This window comes from Mesocricetus auratus, unplaced genomic scaffold (assembly GCF_017639785.1).
Source record: "Mesocricetus auratus isolate SY011 unplaced genomic scaffold, BCM_Maur_2.0 Super-Scaffold_100004, whole genome shotgun sequence".
Classification (NCBI taxonomy): Eukaryota; Metazoa; Chordata; class Mammalia; order Rodentia; family Cricetidae; genus Mesocricetus; species Mesocricetus auratus.
This window is the reverse complement of record NW_024429189.1, coordinates 39,048,250-39,074,077: the sequence shown is the minus strand read 5'-3', so window position 1 is coordinate 39,074,077 and position 25,828 is coordinate 39,048,250. Positions and strand designations below refer to the sequence as shown.

General features: G+C 42.1%; 1 protein-coding gene across 5 annotated transcripts in view; it reads right to left on the bottom strand.

The window, feature by feature from the left end:
* The window catches only part of Erich2 (glutamate rich 2), a 28,270-nt gene extending 5,796 nt beyond the window's left edge, over window positions 1-22,474 (bottom strand). The window contains exons 1-11 of one of the 5 annotated variants that reach the window (XM_040745539.1): window positions 22,277-22,418; window positions 21,889-21,979; window positions 21,732-21,777; window positions 16,205-16,240; window positions 14,622-14,652; window positions 14,041-14,089; window positions 13,600-13,636; window positions 10,658-10,753; window positions 7,752-7,900; window positions 5,388-5,569; window positions 1,610-1,667 (exon numbers count right to left, since the gene is read on the bottom strand). In XM_040745539.1, the coding sequence (XP_040601473.1) occupies window positions 1,610-1,667; window positions 5,388-5,569; window positions 7,752-7,900; window positions 10,658-10,753; window positions 13,600-13,636; window positions 14,041-14,089; window positions 14,622-14,652; window positions 16,205-16,240; window positions 21,732-21,777; window positions 21,889-21,979; window positions 22,277-22,330 (829 nt within the window). In that variant the 5' untranslated portion in view covers window positions 22,331-22,418. Of the gene's footprint in view, window positions 1-1,609; window positions 1,668-5,387; window positions 5,570-6,522; window positions 6,615-7,751; window positions 7,901-10,657; window positions 10,754-13,599; window positions 13,637-14,040; window positions 14,090-14,621; window positions 14,653-16,204; window positions 16,241-21,731; window positions 21,778-21,888 lie in introns of those variants that run through there. The other 4 variants (XM_005064646.4, XM_013118309.3, XM_040745538.1 and 1 more) reach the window with 4 other exon arrangements.
* Window positions 22,475-25,828: the final 3,354 nt, after the last annotated feature.

Below are 25,828 nucleotides of genomic sequence, written 5' to 3'. Positions count from 1 at the left end.
TACCACCTCCCAGCTAACTCCTTGGATAGTTTTTTTTTTTTTTTTTTGGTTTTACGAGACAGGGTTTCTCTGTATTGTTTTGGAGGCTGTCGGTCCAGCCCAGCCTTGAACTCACAGAGATTCGCCTGCCTCTGCCTCCCGAGTGCTGGGATTAAAGGAGTGCGCCACCACCGCCCGGCGGATAGTTTTTAAAAAAAAACTTATTTATTTATTATGTATACAGTGTTTCGGCATGTATGCTTGTATGCTTACACTCAAGAAGAGGGCACCAGATCTCACTATAGATGGTTGTAAGCCACCATGTGGTTGCTGCCACCATGTGGTTGCTGGGAATTGAACTCAGCACCTCTGGAAGAGCAGCCAGTGCTCTAACCTCTGAGCAATCTCTCCAGCCCCTCCCTGGACAGTTTTAACGGCAAACTGGACACAAGGAAGGAGGGTAAGTAAATTAAAAAAAATGTGTCAATAGAGAATGCCTAAAACAAAGCCCAGAACTAAAATTTTCAGCACTAAGCTCAGTGTAAGCAGCATGCCAGGCACCACTTAAAAAGTTGGTGTTGGTGTTTGCCTGTAATTGGAGACCCAGGAAAAGGGGCTCGAGCAACTAGGCAGAAGCGGTATGTGAAAAGGTAATAACCAAGCAAAATTTGAACTTGATGAAACTGTCAAATACAGACTTAAGAAGCTCAACAAAGCACCCATTACTTAAACACAAAACCACAAAGAGTAATTCTAACCACCTAACATCAGATAGAAAGATAAGGCAGACCAGATATCTCCTCTGATCAAAAGCTTCCAGAGTTTTCCACCTACCACAGGAAAAAACAAGGTCCTTCACTGGGGAAAGGTCTGTGCTGCCCTCCCAGCCCTGTGCCCATGTCATGTCTCTAGCCTCCTAGGTCAGCACCTCCTTTTGCCCTGTCTGACCCACACAGGTTTCTGACGGCTGCCTTCAGGCACCTTCCCTCTCAGCACGCGTGAACGTCATTCTGCTCTGTGCCCACAGGCTGGCTTCCTACAGTTCAGTTCTGTCCTCCAGCTCCCAATGAGGACTTCCAGGCCGTCCTATGGAAACTGCCTGACCACCTAGTACCTCCCCTTCCTCTTTCCTACTGCCGTTTTCTCCATAGCACCTATCATTCATGACACAGCAATTACTTATTAGTGTATTTTCTGTCCAACGGCAGACCTGACTGTGGGATTGGTTTCAGTTGCTTGCTGATTTTCCAGGGTCTCACACAGTGCCTGGCACACAAGCAGGGTTGAACATGTGTGGAATAGACATGTTCAGCTAGTGTTGACTCCCTTACCACCTGACTCTTCGCTGAAACTTAGTAGCACAAAGTGACTTTCTGCTTCCTATGTCACGATAATTCTGTTTTCCAGGACAGTGACCAGTCTATTAATCTACTTTGATTTAATACACAAAGTAGTACCCCAGGAGCCCCAGTGAGTCCATAGATAACTGAATGAACTCATTTATTCTAAGGGATCTCTGAGACATCAGCAGAGATTTCACTAGACTGGGATAGTCAACCCATTTTCATATTGTGGAATCTGTTTCTAGAAACAAAGAGACAGCAGGAGAAGGCGAGCATTTGGCACTTACTCATCTGACATAACTTTTTTGCCAGCTGGTAGTCTCGGCCCATTTCTGCTCTCAGGAACTGGAAAACAAATGCTTCAGATGAGTGGTTTCAAGACAGAATTTAGATGCCAATTATAGTAAACTCCCTAAAAATACTCATTAGTGATTAGCTATTCTGACTTTGGGGAGGGGGACAGGGTTTCTCTGTGTAGCCCTGGTGAACGCACAGAGAGCTGGGCTTAAAGGTGTGTGTGTGTGTGTGTGTGTGTGTGTGCCACTAACCACAGAGCAGTTATTGTTCTTATCACTTACACATTTCTCCATGAGTTAGTCTGTAGTCAGTCAGCTAGCCACATATGTATTTTTATATTTAATATTTTTATTTGTATTCACATGCATTGAGTATGTGTCTGTGTGAATATATGCCATCTGTGTGTGCAGGTGCCTGCAGAGGTCAGAAGAGGGTGCTGGATCCCCTGAAGTTACAGGAAGTTGTGAGCTACCTGTCATGCGTGCTGGGAATCAAACTCCCAGTCCTCTAGAAGAGCAGGAAATTTTCTTAACCACTGAGCCATCTCTCCACCCAAGTCTGTATCTGGAGATGTGTGATGGAATCTGGTGAGAGAGCTTAGTCCTGTTGCCCAGCCACAAGGTCTATGTGCTGCTTTGCAGCCTGAGGATGAGGAGGCTGATTCAACTGGCATCACATTGGTCTCACTGTTCCCATATTTCTTTGGTTCAGGGTCAGTTTTCCTCTGCCAGTGTAGACCATGATGACATATTACTAGTTTAAAAACAAATTGTGGGGACTGGAGAGATAGGTAGGCAGTTAGGGGCACTTGATGCTCTTAAGCAGACCCAGGTTCTGTTCCTACTACCCCTATCATGGTTCATAACCATCTGTAACTCCAGTTGCTGGGGATCCAATGTCTTCTGACTTGAGGACATCTGCATGTGTGTGGTGACATGAACACATGAAAGCACACATAAACAATAAATCTGAAAAAAAAAGACAGCAAAGAACTGTGGACTAATGCTATGTAACCCATTATTTACCAGTACTGCTGAAGTATCATCATTGTGCTTGTATTGTTTTATTGCTTTGGGTGGTTAAAAAATAGTACATGCTTGCCAAGTAGGAATTTTATAAGATAAATAAGTATATTCTGTCTCTAATTGGAAATACTTCTAATATATAGAGATGTAATTTTTTAACATTTTCATATATTTAAAAAACCTTTTATGTACACAGCGTTTTGCCTGCATGTATACATGAGTACAACACACATGCCAGAGGTCAGAAGAGGGCATCACCCTAGAACTGGAGTTACAGATGAATGTTAGCAGCCATGTGGGTGCTGGGAATCAAAACCAGATCATCTACGAGAGCAGCCAGTGCTTTTAACCAATCAGTCAACAACTCCTCAGGTATTTTAAAAATAAATGAGTATTTATGTGCATATGTGTTGATATTATTCAGAAACCTAAAAAACAAAACCAAAAACCACAATTTGTGATCACTTTCCCAGAGGGCACTAAATAGTCTTTCTTTGCTGGGAATTTGGAGCAGGGGGTCAATTCACAGCCTTGTACATACTGAGCACATGTTCTACCATGGAGCTGACATGCCAGGCCATGTGAATGCACACTGAGCACGTGCTCTGTCACTGAGCTGACATGCCATCACTAAACAGTGACTTGGAAGTTTTACTTAGAGTATATTTTTCTTGAATATTGTGTTGTTAGCTCTTTAGATTGCTTCCAATAAAACAGAACACCTAATATTTGATGGCTTTGTGTGAGGCAGCTTTTGAATTATATACAAGTGCAGGTATCTGGTCTACAAGAGCCAGGTCCCTGAGAAATGCTGAGACACTTACAGACTTGGGAAAAAGAACTATTTACCAATTTAAGAAGCAGTTCTTTAGCATTTTTCTTAATTCTACACTAAGGCTTTTAGACATTTTTTTCCTGGCTGGTGATGGAGCTCAGTGGGTAAAGGTGCTTGCTGCCAAGGCTGATGGTCTAAGTTCAATCCCCAGGACCCACACGGTAAAAGCCAAGAACTGACTCCATATGCATACTGTGAAACACGTGCCCACCTCCCACTAATAAAAAATGTGATCAAATGTTTTTTTAAAAAGATTTATTTATTTATTATATATACAGTGTAATGCCTGCATGTATACCTCCAAACCAGAAGAGGGCACCAGATCTCATCAGGGATGGCCGTTGAGCCACCATGTGGTTGCTGGGAATTGAACCCAAGACCTCTGGAAGAGCAACCAGTGCTCTTAATCACTGAGCCATCTTTCCAGCCCCCAAATGCTTTTCTTAATATAAATAAACTCTTTGAGAAACTTTTCTATTCATCATTAATTTAATCTATGTTCTCATCTTCTTACATATTAACAAATGCCTTGTCTACTCATGCAATAGAATTCTTACTTTAAAAATCTCTATCGTTATCCAAGGTTTAGGTTTTAATTTGATTTTGCTTTTATTTTATGTGGGTATGTGAGTATCTGCATGTATGTGTGTGCATCATGTGCCTGCAGAGGCCAGAACTGGGTATCAGAACCCCTGGGAGTTACAGGCAGTTGTGAGCTGCCTTGTGGGAAGGCAACTCACATGTAGGGTCCAAACTCAGGTCTTCAGCAAAATCAATATGTGCTCTTAACTGCTGGGCCATCTCTCCAGCTCCAATATTTTTATTTTCATTCCTGTTTGTAGCTATATTTTATTTTATTTTTGGGTTTTTTTTTTTTTTTTTTACGAGACAGGGTTTCTCTGTATTGTTTCGGAGGCTATCGGTCCAGCCTGGCCTTGAACTCACAGAGATCCGCCTGCCTCTGCCTCCCAAGTGCTGGGATTAAAGGCGTGCGCCACCACCGCCCGGCCTTATTTTTTAATTTTTTTTTTAGATGCTATCTCAAGTAGCCAAGGCTTGCCTCACACTATGTAACAGAGGACAACTGAATTCTTATTCTTCTTGCCCCCACCCTCGAAGACCAGGCATGAGCTACCAGGCCTAGGATTTTCTGCTTTCATCTTAATTATGATATGCAATGGTTTGATCTGCATATTTTCAAATGTATGCAGGGTATTGATACAATAACTTGTTTGAATTTTAACTAGCGTTTCCCGTTCTGGTTTTGTTTGTAATTTTTCCAGGTTCTGATGTTAATGTTTAGTTTTCTTCCTTGGATCTCCATACACTTTTAGCTGCCATTGAAGCATCTATAACTAAGTTCTGGGGGCTGGACGGAGGGCTGAGTGGTTACTAGTGCTTGTGCCACAAGCATAAGGACCAGGGTTCTAATGCAAGCACTTATGAAGCAAGCCATGAGCTCTGTCCACACCTGTGACCCCGGCTCTGGGTGTGGGTGGGGTGAGATGGAGACAAGAGGATCTCTGGGGCTTGCTGGCTTCCAGTCTAGCCAAGAAGATGCAAGCTCTAGGTGTAGGGAGATGTGGTACCTCAAAGAAATAGGCTAACTTAAAATAATTAATATATACTAATTAAATAATTGATTTTAAATGATTATCAATAATGAACAATTACTAAACATATTAATAATTTACTCTACATACTAACATAATATTCTGTTTAATGACTTTGGTATTTATATGCTTCTTTTTTGGATTTTTTGAGACAGGGTTTCTCTGTGTAATAGTCTTGGCTGTCCTGGATCTCACTCTGTAGATCAGGATGGTCTCGAACTCACAGAGATCTGCCTGCCTCTGCCTCCCAAGTGCTGTATGCTTCTTTAGTTATAATACACATGCAAAAACTTACTTCTGCCATTAACTCTAGCGGGGCACGAGTCTCCTTTTTAACGGGGCCTTCGTCATCTTCATCATTGGTGTCATCATCACCATCGCCATCTGTTGAATCCGACAGCTTCTCCTCAATGTCCTGAAGGCAAAACTCAGTATTTTTCTCTTGCTTCACAAGGACTGCATCCTTGACTGCTTCACCTTAAACAGAGCACACATAATAGTGGAAAGCTTCACCTTAAACAGAGCACACATAATAGTGGAAAACTTACATGATAAATTGGATCAGATCCTATCAGCATCCGTGAAACCGATGTATTAATAAAAACAGTCAGCACACACAAAGAAACATGATTACTGCTCCCGGTTGTACACATATTAGTTCATTTATTTCTGCCAACATCCCAGTGAGATGGGCAGTGTTTCTTTCCTTTCCTTTCTTTCTTTATCATTTTCGTTACTGTTCTTTGAGATGGTTCCTCTTATTTTATGTGCACTGGTGTTTTGTTCGCATTCATGTCTGTGTGAGGGTGTTGGATCCCCTGGAACTGCAGTTACAGACAGTTGTGAGCTGTCATGTGGGTGCTGGGAATTGAACCTGGGTCCTCCGGAAGAGCAGCCAGTGCTCTTACCCATGGAACCATCTCTCCAGCTGGGTGGTGTTTCTATTCATATTTACTAGTGAACAAATGGGGCAAAAAGGTGAAACAACCCCTACTCAAGTTCATGTCGCAGGCCTACTTGGTCTGGGAGTCAGTTGGCTAGAACTGATACTCTTAATTACATTCTATATTATTCCTTCCTAAAATACATTAAAATGTACTGTTAGGGCAATTAAAAAGAGTATTTACTTTGTTTTGTATAATGTGCCCCTGTGGGAAGCACTATGGGGTATTCCTTTGGCTTTGTGTGGTCTTTCACACTTTCAAACTGAACTAGTTAGACGCAGCTTCTCAAAAGATTGTGTCTATGGAGTGTCTTCATTGATGAGATCATGGCTGTGAGATACTCTATATAGAAAAGAAAAAGATTACTTTCAGGAAAGAGCACCAGAGAAGACAGGCTGGGAAAACACAGACCAGAAAAAAAAAACCTCTAAGTCAACGTGCTGAAGATGAAACATGTCACTAGCTCTTCTGAGGGTGCCCATATACCTGCTTTCTTCTCATCCACAGTCTCCATGGAATCGCAACCTCCTAACTCTCCAGAGTGTAACTGGTCTCTGCACCACCTCACCATACTGATGTCATCAAAGGAAGGTCATAATGGGTGAGCAAGAACATCCTTTGACATCACAGAGATGGACCCATTCAACTCACAGACACTCAGCATTGTGAAGAAGTTTCCTAATCTCTGGGTCCTAAGTATTCTCTCCTAGGAGTTGTTAATTTCACTCTTGTAGCCTCAAATTGTCTTTCATATTGGCGTTTCATATTGCTGCTTAAAATTTTTATTTTTAAAGTGATTGATAAAAATTGCACTCAGTTGAGTATGGTGGTGTACATCTTTAAGCCCTGCACTCTGGAGGCAGAGCCAGGTGGATCTCTGAGTTTGGAGCCGCCTGGTTTACAGAGCAAGTTCCAGGACAGTCAGGGCTACTCAGAGAAACCTTGCCTCAAAAAAAGAAGTATATATTCATGAATGCCATGTAATGCTTTGATGCATGAAACCTGACACTTCCTTACGGGTAAACAAACTCCATCAGTCTAATTTTTTGACATAGAACATTTTCCTTGTTTCTTGTCATTCTACCATTGAAAGACACTATCTACTCCTATCTCTAACCTGTACTGACTGGTTTTTCCTCAGCCCTACTTTCTAGATTTTCTTCCCAGCTTGTGGTAACCCCCTCTCCACTCTTAACCATTGGTCCCACTGGTGAGAGATTTTTTTGACACTGTCTTTCTCTATCTGGCTTATTTCATTTGATATAGAGATCTCCAATTCCATCCATGTTGTGAATGACAATTTTATTTCTTTTTAAAGTCTAAATTATTCCTTTCTGCGAGTAAGCCACATCTGTATCTGTTCCTCAACCAATGAGCACTCTTAAAGAACTAGCCAGCTATCTCCTGGTAGACCGTGAGCTTCCTAAGAGAAAAGTCAGTGTCTGCTTTGACATGGGTACCAGCATTCTGGCTTGAAAAAGCTGTCATAGTGTTTTAATCCATTCTAGGATTTAATGTCCTGTAATGATTATCTTATATAATACTGATCCACAGGCGCCTATCTGGCTGTATAACAAATAACCCAGTCTATTGAGTTTGAACAAATACTGTTTCCTTTGGCCCACCTGAGAGTCAACTCATGTCCACAAGGTCATGCAGTCGGGCTAAAACAGAAGGCACCGGTATTCAGTCCAGTGAGACATGCTGTTTGTTACCTGCACTTTCTTTTACGAAGGAAGATGACCACAGGTCAGACTGCCAGTTTGTTAAGTCATCCTTATTTTCAAGACTCCTGGAAGATGGTCTGTTTTCAGTACTTTTTAAAGAGACTTTGTCTTCAATCTTCTTTGAAGAGGCTTCTTTTCTAACCATTAAAGCAGACAATGAAGCATCTCGTCAGGCATAGCGCTCATAGTGTTCAAATGTTCACAAAAACACTCATGCTTACCATGTTTCAAAGAAAATCATAAATATAATATACCAAACATGGGCTTAAATAGAATGTTGGCTCTTTGGAAAATATAATTTTCATTGCTCATGAAAATCTATTTCTGCTTGGCACTTATCGTGCAACAATTCATAGAATCTTTTCAGGGTTCCAGTGCAGAGCACGGAAGAGAATCACTTACGGAAATGCTTTTCTTCATCGCGGAAATCGGTCTTGAATGGCTTTTTAAAATGTAAACGGACACTTGCTCTTGCCAAGTGCTATACTTTTAGTGAGGTCCCAGCACTAATATTAACCCTACAGTCACAAGACAGCCTCTTTAGCTTTTAGTCTGAAACTTGATGCTAGTAAACAGCACAAGGAGACAAGGCATTCTGGATACAGCAATCCAGACACAGCCTGGTCTAGAGTTTCAAGTCAGTCAGGGCTACACAGAGAAACCCTGTCTCAAAAAACTAATGTAAGTAAATAAACAGATAAACAAATCGTGTCACTCAAGAAAAATGAAATCATAATATTTGTAGGAAGATGGATGCATTGGAAGTCACTGTGTTAAGGGAAATAAGCTAGAATCAGAAAGACAGATACTGCATGCCTTCTCTGAGATGCAGAACCCAAGTTTAAAACTGTGTGTGTGTGTGTGTGTGTGTGTGTGTGTGTGTGTATTCATGTGCTCACAGATTATGAAACTAGAAGAGGAACAAAGCAGTCTCAAGAGTAGTCGGAAATAGGGTAATAAAATATGTACCACAAATTCTAGTTGGTTTTAATAATAAAAACTCAGAGGCAGATATTGGGGTTCAAGCTGAAGATCAGAGAAACAAAGCAGCCAGCCATAGAGAGTTATCACTTCCACCAATGCTCAGAACGAAGGGTCATCCACCAAACCTCAAACTGCTCGGGACTGCACTGCTGCTCAGACTCAAAGAGACTGCACTGAGCTCCTGTCTCCTGCAGCCTTATATTTCTCTCTCCACCCAACTACATCATTCCTGTCTCCACCTCCGTAGTGCTGGAATTAAAGATGTGAGCTGTTTCTCTTTTACACTGATTCACTCTCTTGTAGTCCAGGGTGGCCTTGAACTCACAGAGATCCATCTGCCTGGGTCTCCTGAATGCTGGGATTAAAGGTGTGTACCACCACTGCCCAGCTTCTATGGCTGTGGCTAGCTTTGCATTCTGATCTCCAGGCAAGCTTTATTTGTTATACTATAACAATGCATCACCACAAAAATTCATGGAAAAGAAAAGTAGAAAGGGAGGCTGACTGGGGGAAAGGAAGGGAATCAGCTGCAGGGGGTAAGAGCTGGCCTTGGGAAAGGGGACTAACAGAACAGAACCAATTATGACACACGCGTGAAGACATCATGACAAAACCTCATACTTTGTATACCAACCTAAAAAAAAAAACTTCTTCAAAAAGAGATAAAAATGACAGCAGGGACAAACTAACACACTTCTCTGGACATGAAGGAGACAAGGGAAGACGATTTATGTTTGTTCTGCATCTGACCCTTTATCTTCTAGTTATATCAGAGCATTCACTGAGAAACTTGATAGTGAGAACTTACTTGAAGTCCTCACTTTTCCTGGGATGGTAGGATTGTTGCTAGGATGCCATAACAATGATCACTAGAACTTAGTCATATCAGCTCTACGAAAAGGGCTTTTATGGCCTTTTCTCCACTAAATGACAGTATTTTGTTGGTGCTTAGATGCCATTATTATAAGACACTGTTTTATTTACCAACCAAAAAAGAAAGACATGGCTAAGGCTGGCATTAACCGAAATCAACAAGACAGGATCAGTCTAAGATTCTGTGCAGCAGGATGCTGGCAGATCCACTAACCTACATCCCCGAGGACAGAGTAGTTCAAAGTGCTCTGATTAACCCTAAACATGCAGGTGACAAGTTCACTGTCCTGTGGCTGCATGGAATGTCACTGTTGCAAGCAGCAACCATGCTAACAACACCCATGACCAAAACCTACCCGAGAACTGACCCAACCAGGAGTTTAACAGTAAAGTACAAAGGCCCTTTCTTCTCACTTCCTGTAGAGTCTACAGCATAGACATTCAAAGAATCAGAGGCCAGAAATGCAAGGTTGTCTCCAATTAAACCTACTGACTTTAGTCAGGTGTTGTGGCTTATGCTTTTAATGCCAGTACAAGGGAGACAGAGGCAGGTGAATTTCTACGACATGGAGAATAGCCTGTCCTAGAATAGTGAGTTCTAGGACAACCTGAGCTACCTAGTGAGAAACTAACTCAAAAACAAACAAATGAAAAATAAACAAATAATCCCCCCTAAAAAAAACACCCTATTGACTTCCTTTTGAGAAGAAAACGATGTTCATGGTATAAGGACTCTAACCACTTAAGAAAACAGTTGACAGTTTCATTGGCTTCAAAATAGTGACAACAGAGGAAAAATTACAAATTTTACTGTGTGTACATAGAAGGTATTTAACTAAGTAGTTTTGAAATCTATGGGAAGGTATAATAATAAGTCTTAGCATTTTCCTTAATTTGTAAGGACTATTCTGCATATTTAGGAGATGTTCCCCAATTGTTATTCGTTGTATCTTCAGAATGCTTACAATTTAAATTTTGTCTTAAGTGGTTTATAATAATCAACCATGGGTCAAAATCAACAATGACTTAAATCTTACTTTGCTGAGAATGTATTAGCCACACCCAGGGAGATCTGTGTTGGGGAACTATAAAGCTTGCTCGCCAATCTTGGTCTTCTTACAAAGCAGCATTTTCTTTAAAGTGAGGCAGAAAGGAAAAGAAAAACAGCTTAGCACTCATTTTATAAGAGATTGTATAGCACACTGCCATTATGTAACAAACACCCAAGGATACTGTTTCTTCAACCGTGGTCAAAGAACTGGATTTGCTGCAGCCATTTTCCCTGTAGTTGCCGCAGGAGTGAAGACTGGGAACAGGGAAAAGAAAGTTTCCTCTAGCCTAGCACAGGTGGGGTCTTTACTTAATCAAATCCGACCTGCCAGTCAGTGGGTGGAGCTAACAATGGGATGAAAGTGAATGGGAAGCCCCATTGAGAAATTCAGTTTGCATGAGTTAATTCTCTGAGCTTCCATTTTACTATGACTCTAAGCCCCTTTACCTTCACCTTTGGGAAGGGGCCTGAGTGGTCACATCACACATCTAGGAAGCTCACTGGCTGAATTTACCTGGCTCATGTCCCTGAATGACCACAGGGAAACCTGACCAGGCTATTCTTGCAAAAGGTAGTTTCAAAGTCAAATGCAATGGGGACCGAGAGACATGTCCCTCTGCTTTTCTGTCTGGGTCCAGGCTGCAGTGACCTCCTGGGCAGCGCCTCCCAGGATGTGGCTCACCTCTGCTGGGTTTCACCCCTGCTCAGCACCGTTTGTCTAAGCACACTGGCTGTGATGGTTCATACTGACTGCAGTCTACAGTCCTACCAGCCCTAAGGCACCCAATCCGCTGAACGTCAATTTGACAGGCTCTAGATCACCTAGGAGACAATGCTCTGGGCTCACTTAGGAGCTTATAGATGAAGTTACTGGAGGTAGAAAGAGATGTTAAACATGAGCAGCACCATCACATGGGCTGGATCTCAGACCCCAATAAAAAGGAGAAAGCAAGCTAACGCCACATTCATTCCTGACTACAGCACAAAGTTTGAGTAGCACCTCACACTTCTGCCAAGCCTCCTCCTCAGCCATGATTCAGTACATTTAACTGTGATTCTGAATACACCCGTGCTTTGTCAAGTGTTTATCTTGTCACAGCAACAAGAAAAGCAACCAATGCAGCAGGGCTCATGGACTCAACACTCACTTATTTCCAGCAATGAATGACCTGCTAACCTCCATTACCACTGAACGTCACGTGCTGTGCCGTGCTTTCTGAGTATGCTTTCAACACCGTGATAACAGCATATACAGAATTGTGTGTATCCACATTTTTTTTCTGGTGGGCTCTAACTTTAATTTGAAACAAATGTAAGTCCTCTGACATTGTTCTATTACACATTACTTTCTCTTTGATACAAAGTATACAGGGTGGTAAGACGGCACAGCTGCCAAGCGGGATGAGCTGAGTTTAAGACCCAGGAACTACATGACAAGAGGAGAGACTACTAGTCTCCTGCCCTTCACACATGTGACTCATGCCACTCCCTGCATAAATATAAGTTTGGCTTTTTTGTTTTTTTTTTATTATTGCTTTTTTGAGACAAGAGTTTCTCTGTGTAGCCTTGGCTGTCCTAGAACTCACTCTGTAGACAAGGTTGGCTTCAAACTCAGAGATCTGCCTGCCTGTGCTTCCTGGCTGCTGGGTTTAAAGGTGTACAGCACCATGCTCACTCAAGATTTTTTAAAGTATTATGCTTATATGATATATAAAGATGCAAGAAAACTGAAGATGACTATTTTAGCTATTACAATATGGAACTAAAAATATATGTTGCATGGAGTAGAATTTTTCACTTTACAAAATGCACGTTGAGATCCCCAAGGGGTTGAAAAACAGGGATCTACTAAGACCACCTACATATCAGATATTTACAGTTCACAGCAGCAGCGAAATTACAGTTATGAAATAGCAATGAAAATAATTTTATGGTTGGGAGTCACCACAACAAGAACTGTATTAAGGGGCTGCAGCATTAGAAAGTCTGAGAACCACGGATACATATGAATTCCTGGGAGTTGTTTCTCTCTGTCAACCATGTGTGTCTTGGGAACTGAACTGAGATGGTCAGGTTGGCCCAGGCACCTTTTTTTTTTTCCTTCATTTTATTTTATGTATGGGTGCTTTGCCTGCAAGAGTCTGTGTTCCATATATGTGCAGTGCCCCAAAAGGTCAGAAGAGGCTGTTGGATTTCCTGGGACTAGAGTTACAGATGTTTGTGAACCAACATGTGGGTGCTGGGTGTCAAACTTGGCCCCTCTGGAAGAGGCTCTTAACTGCTGAACCATCTCTCCAGCCCTAGGAATTTGTTTTAAGGTCAATATCCAAAGTATAATTTTTCATAGAAATTTAATTGATATACACTGTGATTTTCAAATTCCAGTTTCTTCAACTACTCAAGGTGATTTTTTTCTTTATGTAGGACTAATGATGCATGTTAAATGAGCTAAGAAAACTAATTTTAAATTAAGTGTTCACTCACAGAGATGATCTAAAGAAGGAAGCAGTATCAAAGGAAACAGGAAAGAGCAGTGGAAATTAAATAATAAGCCAGAAAGCCCTCCGTTTAAGCTTTAGGCAGAAGTGAGTATCACCTGTATTTCACTTTTTTTTTTTTTTTTTTTGGTTTTATGAGACAGGGTTTCTCTGTATTGTTTTGGAGGCTGTCGGTCCAGCCCGGCCTCGAACTCACAGAGATTCGCCTGCCTCTGCCTCCTGAGTGCTGGGATTAAAGGCGTGCGCCACCACCTCCGGGCTGTATTTCACTTTTATCGCAGTTCAGTTTTCTTCTTAAATATCTCTCTACTCAAGTAACAACTGAAGTCCACCCATGCATATCCGACTTTGCAAGTTTAATTAGGTGACAAATGGTTTGCATTATCTGCTTCTAATTACTTAAAAGGCAAGGTCAAAGACATTTTCTTACTGTGAAATTGCTTTATTTGGATCAATCATCACTTTTTCTGAAAGAGAAGAAAAATATTTAGTATTTTTTTAACAGTGCTCTCCCTAATATAAAATTCTAATTGAGAAATAGTTAAGGTTTTTTGTTTGAAAGATAGATAACATGGGCTTTACTGTTGAGTCATAAAACCACATCTAACCAGGCTGGAGAGATGGCTCAGAGGTTAAGAGCATCTGACTGCTCCTTCCAGGGGTCCTGAGTTCAATTCCCAGCAACCACATAGTGGCTTACAACCTTCTGTAATGAGATCTGGTGCCCTCTTCTGGCATGTAGGCAGAACACTGTATATGCAATAAATAAATAAATCTTTAAAAAATCACATTTAACCATTCCAATATTCTCCTTAACTAATATTCAGAACAAGATCATGGTCAAACACATTCTAAGAAATAAACTATTTACCCTTTGGATCAAACACTAGCAATGTGCCATTCTGTCTGCTTTTTGGTGCCTAAAATAGAACAGGAAGGAAAACTAGAATTATCATTATTATTTTAATTTGAACTATTTGGAAAAAGTATATTAAGAGCCCTTATGTAAATATTTCTATTGTGTAATATATACTAAAGCCAATTATTTTTAAACTTTATAAACTGATGGTAAAGCTGACTCAAAGCATTCTAAAAACGAAACAAAAACCAACAAGAACAAAACCTTTAGCATTACACATTTTATTTATTTACTCTTTTGAGACAAGGCATATTTATGCATTCATGGCTGGCCTTGAGCTTACCATGGAGCCATGAACGCCCCTGAACTTTTGATATTTTTGCTTTTCCCCTTCCAAGTGTTAGGACTGAGGTGGAGAAATGGCTCAGCCATTAAAAGGGTAGGCACATAACCAAAACCTCCAAGGGCAAGTGTGACAGGCTTGTGTCCCCATGCCCACTTTATGGAGGTTGGGGCTGAAAGCAGGGTTTCCAGTTTGCATGCTAGGCAATCACTACACCAACCGAGCTACATCCCAGCCCTGTATTCTTTACCTTTACAACATCTTTCTTGTCTAGGTAGTTTCTGGGAAAGAAAGGAACAGATGTTTACTTTGTAAATTTCTAAATACTTGTATAAATGTAAACACAAATGAAACAAACAAACACAAAACTGTTAGCAGGCTGTTAAACGTGGATCCATCCGGGCTAAGAAAGGAAGTTATAGGTCTAGAACAGCAGTTCTCAACATGTGGGTCATGACCCCTTTGGGGATGGAAGCACCCTTTCACAGGGCCCCTGTGAGATCATTGGAAAACACAGATAATTGCATTATGATTCAGAACAGTAGCAAAATTACAGTTATGAATTAGTAACAAAAATAATGCTGTGGTTGGGATCATCACAGTATGAGGAACATCACAGCAATAGGCAGATTGAGAGCCACTGGTCTAGAGAAACCAACTCTCTTCTTATCTCCCCTTGGAGTCCATGTGAACACAGCAGCAGAAATGATTCGACTCCGGACAGTGGTGATGTGTTGACCAATCCCCCAGTTCTGTTAGCTTTTTGGCTCATTATCTTTGATTCTAGGTCTAGACTAAAATACAGTCAATAGCAGGCCTAGGACACCCCTCCCACGGAGCTGACCCTGGAAATCATAACTTCATTTCAGCTCACATTTAAATTTATCTCCCAAACTTCAACAAACTAAAACATGGTAAGTCAATTGCTGCCACAGTCCAGTTTGCTGCTGTTATGAAAGATATTTTAGAATAGATGTGAGCCAGGGGAAGCTGGAAGGTTCCATATTCGGGACATGGAATTTTACTAATTATTTAAATGTTAAAGTGTTGTGCGATATTTTATTTGTATTCTGATAAGTAAAGCTTGCCTGGAGAGCAGAGGGTGGAACTAGCCACTAGTTAACCACAGAAGCTGGTGGTGCTTTAAGACTTTAATTCCAGCACGTGGGGTGGACACAGGAAGTGATAAGATGGGGTGCAGACAGGATCTCCAGTCTTTGTGGAATGAGGTAGAAGGCAACTGGCGGCTACACCTGGCTCCCTGATTTTCCAGGTTCTTATCCCAATATTTGACTCCTGATTTTGTATTAAGATTAATTATATTAATGCTTCATTTAAGTGTTATTTAAATATTAAGTATCATTTAAATATATAACAGTACAAATTGATTTTTTATTTCTCCAATGATACATTTTAATTTTTGTCTTATGAATCTTTGCATGCATTTACTAATACTTAGAAATTTAATGTTTTCTCTGAGTTTTTTGTTATTGTTATGTTCTAGGTTACCTAGTTATAGGATTGATTTTCCCCACAATGGAGCCCTTTATATATCTGAATAAACTTCATTTAATTGTATTTTTAACTTTGGGAAAGATTACACTTAATTATAGCTTATGTTAACAATTCACTTGTTTCTCCCACTTGACTCCATATTCCAAGACTGGCTTTTTGTTTGTTTCTGAGACAGGGTCTCACTTTTATAGCACTGACTGATCCAGAACTCACTACATAGACCTAGCTGGTTTTGAATTCACAGTTTTCCATTTGCCTCCCACGTGACACCATGTTGAGCCCTCAAACCAGACTTTCTAAACAGCTATTATTACATACCTGGGGATTTCTGGAATACAAAACTCAGGACCAAGACTGTGGACAACAAAGCAAAGTGTCATTAGTTGGGATTGGTTACTTTTCAGTTGTTTCTCTCATACAGACTCAGAGATGTTTACCCTTTCACTTCTGGCTTTGTATGCTGGGAACCCTGACCAAGCAAAATATGACATATGTTATTAGCTCAGTTCTCTGTTGCAGAGTTGACAGAGTGCTCCAGTGTACCAGAAAGCAAGGCATCTTTTGAGGGAAGCCAGCTGTGGAAAACCAGAGTATGGTAATCGAAAGGTTTTCCTCTGATTCTCTAGCCTAGGAGGAGTCAATGCAATGATGAACTAAACAGACTCCACAGACGGCTATTGTCCTGGAGACACACTGCTAAGAGAGGCAGAACACGGCCATTCCAGTTACGGCCTCCCCCACATCTCCAGCTTCAGATCCGCACGGACTACAGCCCTTACTGGGATGCACAAGCAGGCACCCCATCCTTTTCCCATTTCAGTGGAGAAAGGAAAATCAGGACCGACAGAGCTCACACAGATGGAGACCCAGACTCCCCGGAGTCCTGCTTCACCATTCCCCAGGATAGGTCCACTTGCCCTCTCTCATCCTAACACTGATTCCTTAGGAGTCAGTGACACTCAGGAGCAAATTCAAAGCTGGCTTTGCCACTCCGTAGGTCAGTTTGGAAAATGACTTAATTCCTGTAAGCTTTAGCTCTTCCACCTGAAAAACGGGGATCATCATGGGGCTGACTTCTCTGGACCATCATAAAGATTAAGTGGGATAAACTACCCGAGGGCTTTAGCACAGAGCCTGGCATGTAGGAGAGACACTGTTACAAACACCTTCCTGTTTTATCTAAAAGAAAAGCTGGGGACATGTCCTTTGGGTTAATACTGTTTGGGGGAGCAAAACAGAAGCTGTGACTGAGACAGACTAGCTTTGAAGACAATTAACTTACAAAGCCACATCAGCCCTAAAGTACTGATACATGTTAATACATGTTAATACATGTTAACACATGTTAACAGAGATTGCTGGCCCATGGAGAAAGCTGTAATGTTTAACATGAGTGAAATTAAAGTGGAAGCCCCGAGTAACCTCAGGGTTTGGGAATATGGGTGGACTCTATTCATGTCTGTCAACATTCCCTTTGGCAATGGGAATAACCGTAACAGTCTGCAATTCACATGTAATATTCAACATCTATTTAAAACAGAAATCTGTACTGGGGTTGTAGTTTAGGGGAAGAGTGTACTGTGTAGTTAGCATGTATGAGCTGCTGAGTTTGACCCTCAGCACTGAAACAGAAAAGCAAACCTTCCTGCTGTGCACCTCACTCGTCTGTGCTAAGCTGTGGAGACACACGATGGATTTAGGGATTTCCTGCTTTTGAGAAGCTCGGCCTTTCAAGGCAGAAACAGCATCGCCCTTCCCATTCAGGCTTAAGAGCGCTGTACCCAAGGCTTCTGAGGGGCTACAATGTAATTTTCTATACTGTCCAAACTGAGATAATAGTGAATACTAGGATCAGTCAAACTCTTTTTAACATGTGGACAAGAGGTGACACACTTTTTAACATGTGGAAACTGCATGCAGAAGTGGAAAGACAGTCAACTGAGCAGTTCCTAAACCACCCTCCAGTGCCACCATCCAGACCCAGGACTTATTCACTGTGTTTCCTGCATTCCTTTCATAACTGTATTTCCTACAAGAATCCATAAACCATGTACTACATAGTATTTGCCCCCAGATCTAGCTGCTTGACTACAAAGACAGGTTCCCAAGCACACCCACTGTGCTGGCTAGTTTTATGTCAGCTTGACACAAACTAAAGTCATCTAAGATGAAGGGACTTCAGTTGAGAATTGCCTCCATAAGATCTGGTTGCAGGCAAGTCTGTAGATACTTTCTTAATCTGTGACTGATACAGAGGGCCCAGCCCATTGTGGTTGGTGCCATCCCTGGGCGGGTCGCCCTGGGTGCTATTAGAAAGCAGGCTGTATAAGCCAGCAAACAGTACCCCTCCATGGCCTCTGCATCAGTTCCTGCCTCCTGGTTCCTGCCCTGTTTGAGTTTCTGCTCTAAACCTCTGCAATGGGCTGAGATGTGGAAGTGTAAGCCAAATAAACCCTCTCCTCCCCAAGTTGTTTTGGTCACGGTGTCTCATCCCAGCAATAGTGACCCTAAGACACCCACTGTGGTAATTCATAAGCTAGCAATGACGAGCCCAAGCTGTGTACCTGGGATCCAAGCTTAGCTCATCACAAAATTTCCCTGAGGTTTTCCAACTCGGACTGTCATAAAGTTGGGAAAATGTGAGTCTAGAACCCCAGGATGAGAAACATGCAGTGAGAGAACATAAGGGAGAGAGGAGGAGGAAGGGAGAGAGAGGGAAGAGACAAAGAACACATATAAGAGGCACACACTGCATCTCTAATGCTGTCTGAGTCCCTATTTCCACTCAATCTCTGTCCCCACCATGGGCAGGACAATCTCATTTTTCCTGAGACAGCTCTGAATTGTGGTGGTGGTGGTGTTGTTGTTCGAAACCTAAAGAAACCTTGACTACTATGGCTCTTGCTTCTTGCTGTCATACCTGGCACCCTATAGTAAGAGCTTTGATAGCAGAGCTAACGTAGCCTCTGGACGTGTCAGGTGATAAGCACCAAGTTCACCTGCCAACATGGGATAAATGGAAAGAATCCCAACCACAAGCTTGTAACATTATAAGATTGGATCTTTAGCAAAGTTGGGGCCACAGACAGGTAACAAAAGATGAATTGTCCAGTTCAGTGTCAGGCAATGTCTGCAGAAGTTAGAAATGTATTTGGGGACAAAGTATAAAAGCCATTAATTAATCGCCACATGCCAAGTATTGGGCAATGTAAACCAAGGCTTTGAAGAAGACCTGAAGATTAAATTGATACCAGAAGTTTGGTGGAGGGTAAATTTGAAAGAGAACAGAGGCAAGAAGACCAGATAAGAGTTCAGAGAAAGTGCTGGCCAACAGCCCACAGACCATGGTGATTCACTGCCTATATCTATAAACAGAATTGTACTGGATTGCATCACCCACATGGAACAGGAGAAGTCTAAGGACAGAATCCTGGTCCATAACATCCAAGAAACAGATGGGAAGATGTACCAATATGCACATACACAATATAGAGATTTGACTAGAGAACTCAGGAATAACCACAACCATGGAGGAAGGCATCTAAGAACTTGCTCTTAGCCCAGAACCGTGGCAATATTCTTATAATTGCAGGGGGGCTGAAGTAGGAAGGAGAACTGTGCCTAGTTCCAGGCCAGCCTAGGCTATACAGACAAGTTCAAGGCTAGCGTCTGCCTCAAACAAAAATGGTCAGTGGTTGATCATTTGCCCACCATATACAAAATCCTCTGTTCAGTCTTTAGTATGAGAGGGGAAAGAAGAGAGACAGAGTGACAAAGAAATTGTTTCTTAGTCGTAAGAGTATATCCTACATCCATTTAAAGGCATCAGCTACTGACTGGACTGGACCCCAGCACCATCAAACAAACAAATGAGCTCCCTTGCATGGCTGAGTATGGTGGTGAATGCCAACAATCCCAGTAGGCCAGGGCAGGAGTGTCTTGACCGTCAGTGCCAGGCTAACCTGGGCTAAATATTAGCACTGTTTCAAAACAAAACAAAACAAAACAAAAAAGAGGAAAACAGATGAAAGAAAAATGTTAAAGATAAAAGATAAGAGGTTTTCCATGAAGCCAAATATGAGCACATCATAGTCATTCACGTATACAATCATCTTCTCATTAGATGGGAGTTCTGGGAGAGAAGGGACTTCACGTATTTGCCTATTTCTAGGGCCTAGTGAACTCCACATCACATAAGTCAGTGCTCAGTAAGCATTGACTGAATGAGTAGAACTGGAAAGAGAATATCAACTAGGGTTCAACCATTCAACATGGTAGCCACTAAGGCGTGTACAGGAACTGAGCCTGTGAAATATGTTTACCTCAAACTGACAGTAAACACCCCAGATTTTGGAGGCTTAGTACCCAAAAATGGATGTAAGATATCTCACATACATACACATCTAGGCACATGTTACCAAACTGCAGCCAGTGGGGCCACTCAGGTCCCATGTGGCCTGTAAAGATTAGCACTGAAGATTCAAATTCCCAAATATTCTTATTTTAGGTTTCTCTTGTAATAATGAAAAGCATAACATTTTCCTTTATTATACTTATGCAGCTATCTTACTCTTCTATCTGTTTTTATAAATGATCTTGTGCTCTGATTCGCTGAGAATGGATGAATAGACAGGTCTATTCTGGCAACTGTGGTGAAGAGGGCTGGTAGGGGAGTGTAACACAACCCAGGCACACTTGACTGTACAGTATCAAATGCACATAAGATGACCACCCATCACTGATACCCAAAGCACTTATAAACTGTGTGTTTCCTCCTTGACAGGACAGCAGCTTTCTGGAGGCAGCCTATGTTCAAATCTCAATAAATCTTGTAATTTCAAGCCAATTCTTTGACCTGTCTGCCATTCAGCTCTTTGAAGTTACAAAGTGAGGATAAAAGGCAATCACTTACCCCTCGGCTCCTGTACAGGTAAAACACATAACAGAACTTAACAGCCAGTAGAAGTAAACCACCCCAACAACTCCTATGGCTCTCATTTAGAATCGCCTGGCCCAGCGGGGACTGAACCTGGGAAGTGAAACCAGTTCTACTTGAAACCTGACACTGCTTGGACCTGATAGTAGGGAGCACAGCTAAGGTATGTAGCTCAAAGCAGGGCAGAGGTGAGGGACAGAAATTCTGGAGTGGGTGCAGTGTTGGTATTTAGCTCTGGAAACTCAACAGGTAAAGATCATTTATGCTGAGGTTGTTTCTGGAGATTAAAACAAAAATAAAAACTCTGTGTATGTGTGTGTGTGTGTTCTGGAGTCATTGACTTTGTTTTTTAGGAGAATTAAATAAAGTTTAAGTATCTTTTTCAGGGATGGATAGACGGCTCAGTCGTTAAAGGCTAGGCTTACAACCAAAAAGAAAGTATCTTTTTCAGATCTCCTTTAAAAAAACAATTTTTTTCGGGGCAAGAACTAACAGCTTCACCTACGCTACCGGCATCATTGTGCTAGATATTGTTTAAATGCCACTGGGGTGCGGCGCAGACTAGTTCAAGGAATCAAAAGCCAAAATCTTGATTTTTGGACATTTCAAATCATCCAGATTGGATTTAGAGGCGATCTGTAGTGCAAACCCTTCTCTTGGGCGATCAAGGATGTCCGAAGTTCACATTGCTCTGGTCAAAAAAGTTCGAAGTAGAGTGCAAGCCAGAGGATGCTCGTCCCTGTAAATCATTACGTTGTTTGCAAAAAATGATTAAAGAATCGCGGGCAACAGGGAAAACTGGGGCGGAGCTGGAGGCTCTGGGATGGAACGTGACAGTTTTCATTTGGGCTGCAGGGTGAGATGCACACACCCACGCAGACCTCCCCTCTTCTCAGTCATGCATCCTACCTTCTCGGGCGGTGCCTCGGCAGCCGTGGGGCTCCAGAGCCCCAACCTGGAGTGGTAGAGAAGTTTTCAGGGTTAGGCGCCGTCCGAGGTGCGGGCTGGGTCCCGCCACTAACGGGGGCACCGGGAAGTTACTCGCAGTCACCACGGCACTGCTTACCCGCTGGCGGCCCTGCCAAGGAGATCCCGCGAAGGGCGGACCAGGAGTGCCAGGCCCGCTCGCCGCTCACACTGGGCTCCGAGTTGCGAGCCTGGGACGCCGCGTCGCCATGGAGACAGGATTGGTTGCCGCTGGAGCCCCGGGAGCCGCGGGAGCCGCCCAGCGACTGGGCGGCCTGACGCAGCGGAGGGGCGAGCGGCGCGGAGCGCGGCGGGCCCGGGGCGGGGCGCAGGGAGCGGGCTGGGGGCGGGGCGGGGGCGGGGCCCCCTGTTGGAACCACGCGGAGGGCGGGGCGGACTGCACGGGTGGCCCAGCGCCCCGAGGACTGGGGGGTAACGCTGCGGGGCAAGTTAGGGGCGAACACCCTGGGACAGACTTGAGCACGTACCCTGGTTACTTTGAGAAAGGCCGGAGACAGGGGGACTGGAAGGTCCGTGTCCATACCTGATCCTGACTCTAGGTGGCGGAGGAAAGGGGCGAGGTGGCCTGATTTGGGGGTTACAACTTGTGGAAGAAAAGATGCCGTGGGTTGGAGGGATTGGTGCCTCTGGATGTAGATGAACAAACTCCCCTGCACCTGAGATTGCCCCCGAGAAGATTATGGGTTTCCTGGGGCTCTCGACATCAGTTCTCCAAGGGATCCGGTTCAGGTGTTAGAACCAGACTCGCCTTTCCCACCAGCCCGGGCCAAGTCTGGGTTCCCTTTCGCGCCCGGGCTGCTACTGAGGCACCTCGGCCAATCGGAGGTCTTATGCTTCACTGCTTTGGTCACAAAAGAGGGTGGGAGGACTCTCTGTTAGAAAATCCCAATTGTCTCTCAAGCTTATCTTCTAGGGGGAAAAAATGGGTAACTTCTCTCCTTGGATACGGAGAACTTGTTGCTAGGCAACCAGATTTGAAGAGAGACCCGTTTGTTGTAATCAAATCTGGATTCGAATTTCACATAGAATATAAGAGACATGATCACTATCTTAAGGGCCCTCCGGGGACGTGCATTTTACCTGATGGTGAAAATATGTTAAGTTTTGATGTTATAGAAGATGCTTTAGTTAACACACACACACACACACACACACACACACACACACACACACACACACGAACCAGCCAAAGCATATAGAACCAAGATCCAGAACCAAGAATATACAGAGTTTCAGTTATTTTTAAATTCTCTGATTCGTCTATCCAGTCACTCTCTAAATCTCTGAATCATGGATGACAGGAAAGCATCAAGAAAAACAGCTAGAATGGAAAGTTTAAGGAACTCAATAAAATAATTTGACGAATACATGCCTTTTCTGACGAGGACCTAGCAAGCTACAACTTCCGATATTGCAAGGACAGGAACAGTCTACATATCAGATGTCTAAGTTTTACCCAAGATATTTCCCAGTAAAGGCAAAGAGAAAGTGTATTTCTTGATCATGTTTTTTTTTTAAAGTTAGTTCTGTTACATTTGCTTGGTATTGATAAATAGATCATGATAGCTTTGCTGCACACATTGTCCTATTGTAAGAAATCAAGCTGACCTGATTATGCTGTCTCTTTCTAGCCCCCACACCCCAAAAGACAATTCAAGCAAGTTTATACAGGGCAGGTTTTTCAAGGTGTGTCTATTCCTACATCTCGGAACATGGGAAGAGAAACTATTTACAGACTGACATATGACAGATGCCCAGTAACTCTTAGGTAATAGTATCACTGCTGCTGTGTTATGCATCTAAATCAAAGAATCTACTTCCAGAGTAACTATAAGGACAAAGATCATTCCAGTTGTGTGCCTGGCCCAATGCCTATTCAACCCCACAATGGTTATCTTACTTCTCTTTGATGCAGAAGCATTGCAGTTCCTCTTTATTCCAATAGCATCAGAAATAATTTGCCCATTTCTATAGCCTTTAGGCAGTTGTTATTAACATAATGCTCAAATATAAAGCCAAGTTTAGCTCTGGCCTGTGCATTTGGATGCTGATTGAGTTTGTCTGAAGTATCTGCCTAGTGAGGCGTTGTTCTAACAAAGTAAAAGGGAAAGCCACGAGGCTATTATTAAACTCTATGATGTTTTGTTTTTAGTGGTACTGGGGATTGGACCCAGGGCTTTGAACACCTTAGGCAAGCAGGCTACTACTGAGCTACACGCCAGGCCCATGGTTTTTAATGGGTACATTTACATTACACATATAAATGTTAGCAGAGCGTGATGCAAAGGAAAAGCCTTTAAATAGCATTTAATGTTTTCTGATCATAAAACAAGTATGGGACTAGGGATGTAGGTTAGTTCTGGGGTACTTGCCTAGCACATTGCAGCCTTGGGCTTAGATACTGAGCGCTGAAAACACAACACACAACACACAAACAAGCTCCCTCCCAAACAAAAGGCCTGGATTAGCAAACACTCTCACGATGGACAATTTACAACATACTAAAAAGCACAACTAAAAGAATTTAAACTACCCAGAATTCTACTGCCCAGCAGTAATCTCAGTAATTCTAATTTTTACTTCTAGCCTTCTTCTGGACAGATAGAGATTTACTTACTAACATTTGTATTTGATGGCCCATGTTGTTGGTATTCTTTTTATCTAACATTTTCTCTTGAATATTTTCCCAATGTTTTTAGTCTTCCAAATATTCTAGTGGCATACATATGATATATCTTACACTTATGTATAATTTCTTCAGACGGTCCCTAATTTGGAAAATTCTAACTTTTCTCCTGCTAATTATTATTTCTGAAAATCTCTGTTGGGAGCTGTGTAGAGGTTGTGTGCCAGGCATGAGATGTGAGTGCTGAAGAGCAACTATAAAAAATAAGGTTTAGATGACCATCTTTGTAAATAAATCTTGGATGACATCTTTCATTCTCAGACCAGATTCCTAGGTCTGTGAAAACGCAACTTCAAAAGGCATTCTCTGGGCTTCAAAGGCAGACAAACTAAAATTCTGAACTGTAAAATATTAACTTTTTGGAAAAGTACCAACAACAGACTTGATATTTATTTTGTGTAAAGTGTGAACTTCCCCAGAAGAAGCTTTCTTGTCAGTTGCCGGGGGAACACCAAGGGTGTTTGAAGTGTATTGACTTGGGCTTTTACCTCTAATTCTTTCCAGGATTTGCTGGTTTGTTCAATAGTGTGAGATTGTTTGAAGTCTATGCAAATTAGCCCACTTCCTCTTCTCACAGTTAAATTGTTAAGGATGGTGTTTAATTTCCAGTTCCCCTCATGTAAACACAGGGCTGTTGTGCATTGCTTTCATTTATCTTCTCACGGGAAGCACTTTGTATCTTACACTAACCTAAGGGCGTATTTCTTCTAAACAAAAGTTACCATATACACATTCCTGTAAGGCACTTGGCTTAACACGTCCTGTGGTTAGTTTTAGTCAGGAAATATGTAAATTGATTATTGCATTTAGAGAGAGTTTTTAGCTGAAGACAACCACTACCGCTGACAATGCATTTGAATATACACGCGTATTCATGACACCTTGCTCTCTTTGGCAATTAAAAATTAAAATATTGGGTCAAGCCACATGCCATTGTCATTTGTGGATAAAAATTGGTGGCAACTGCATGTAGTTCTATCTATACAAGTAGTTTGCAAATTAGCTTATATTTTTCACCTTTCTCCAAATATTAAACGTCCCACTTCTCTTAGTTAGGATATCCATTGTTATTGAATGAGATAGTTTGCCTTGGCTTTCACAAATGATTGAATCTAGTCAGGAGGGTGTCCATAAAATGTTTATTTATTATTTTGGAGTCAGTAGAGGGAGCCTGGAGCCAAAAGATTATCATTATGGACATACAATCATGATTGTCTTCTAGTTCTTGATATGTGGATGAATTTAAACACTGGTGTATACATACATAAAATAGCAGTGATTTTAAAGTTGATTTGCTTAAATAATCTCATTTTAAAAGATCAGAGAGAGACTG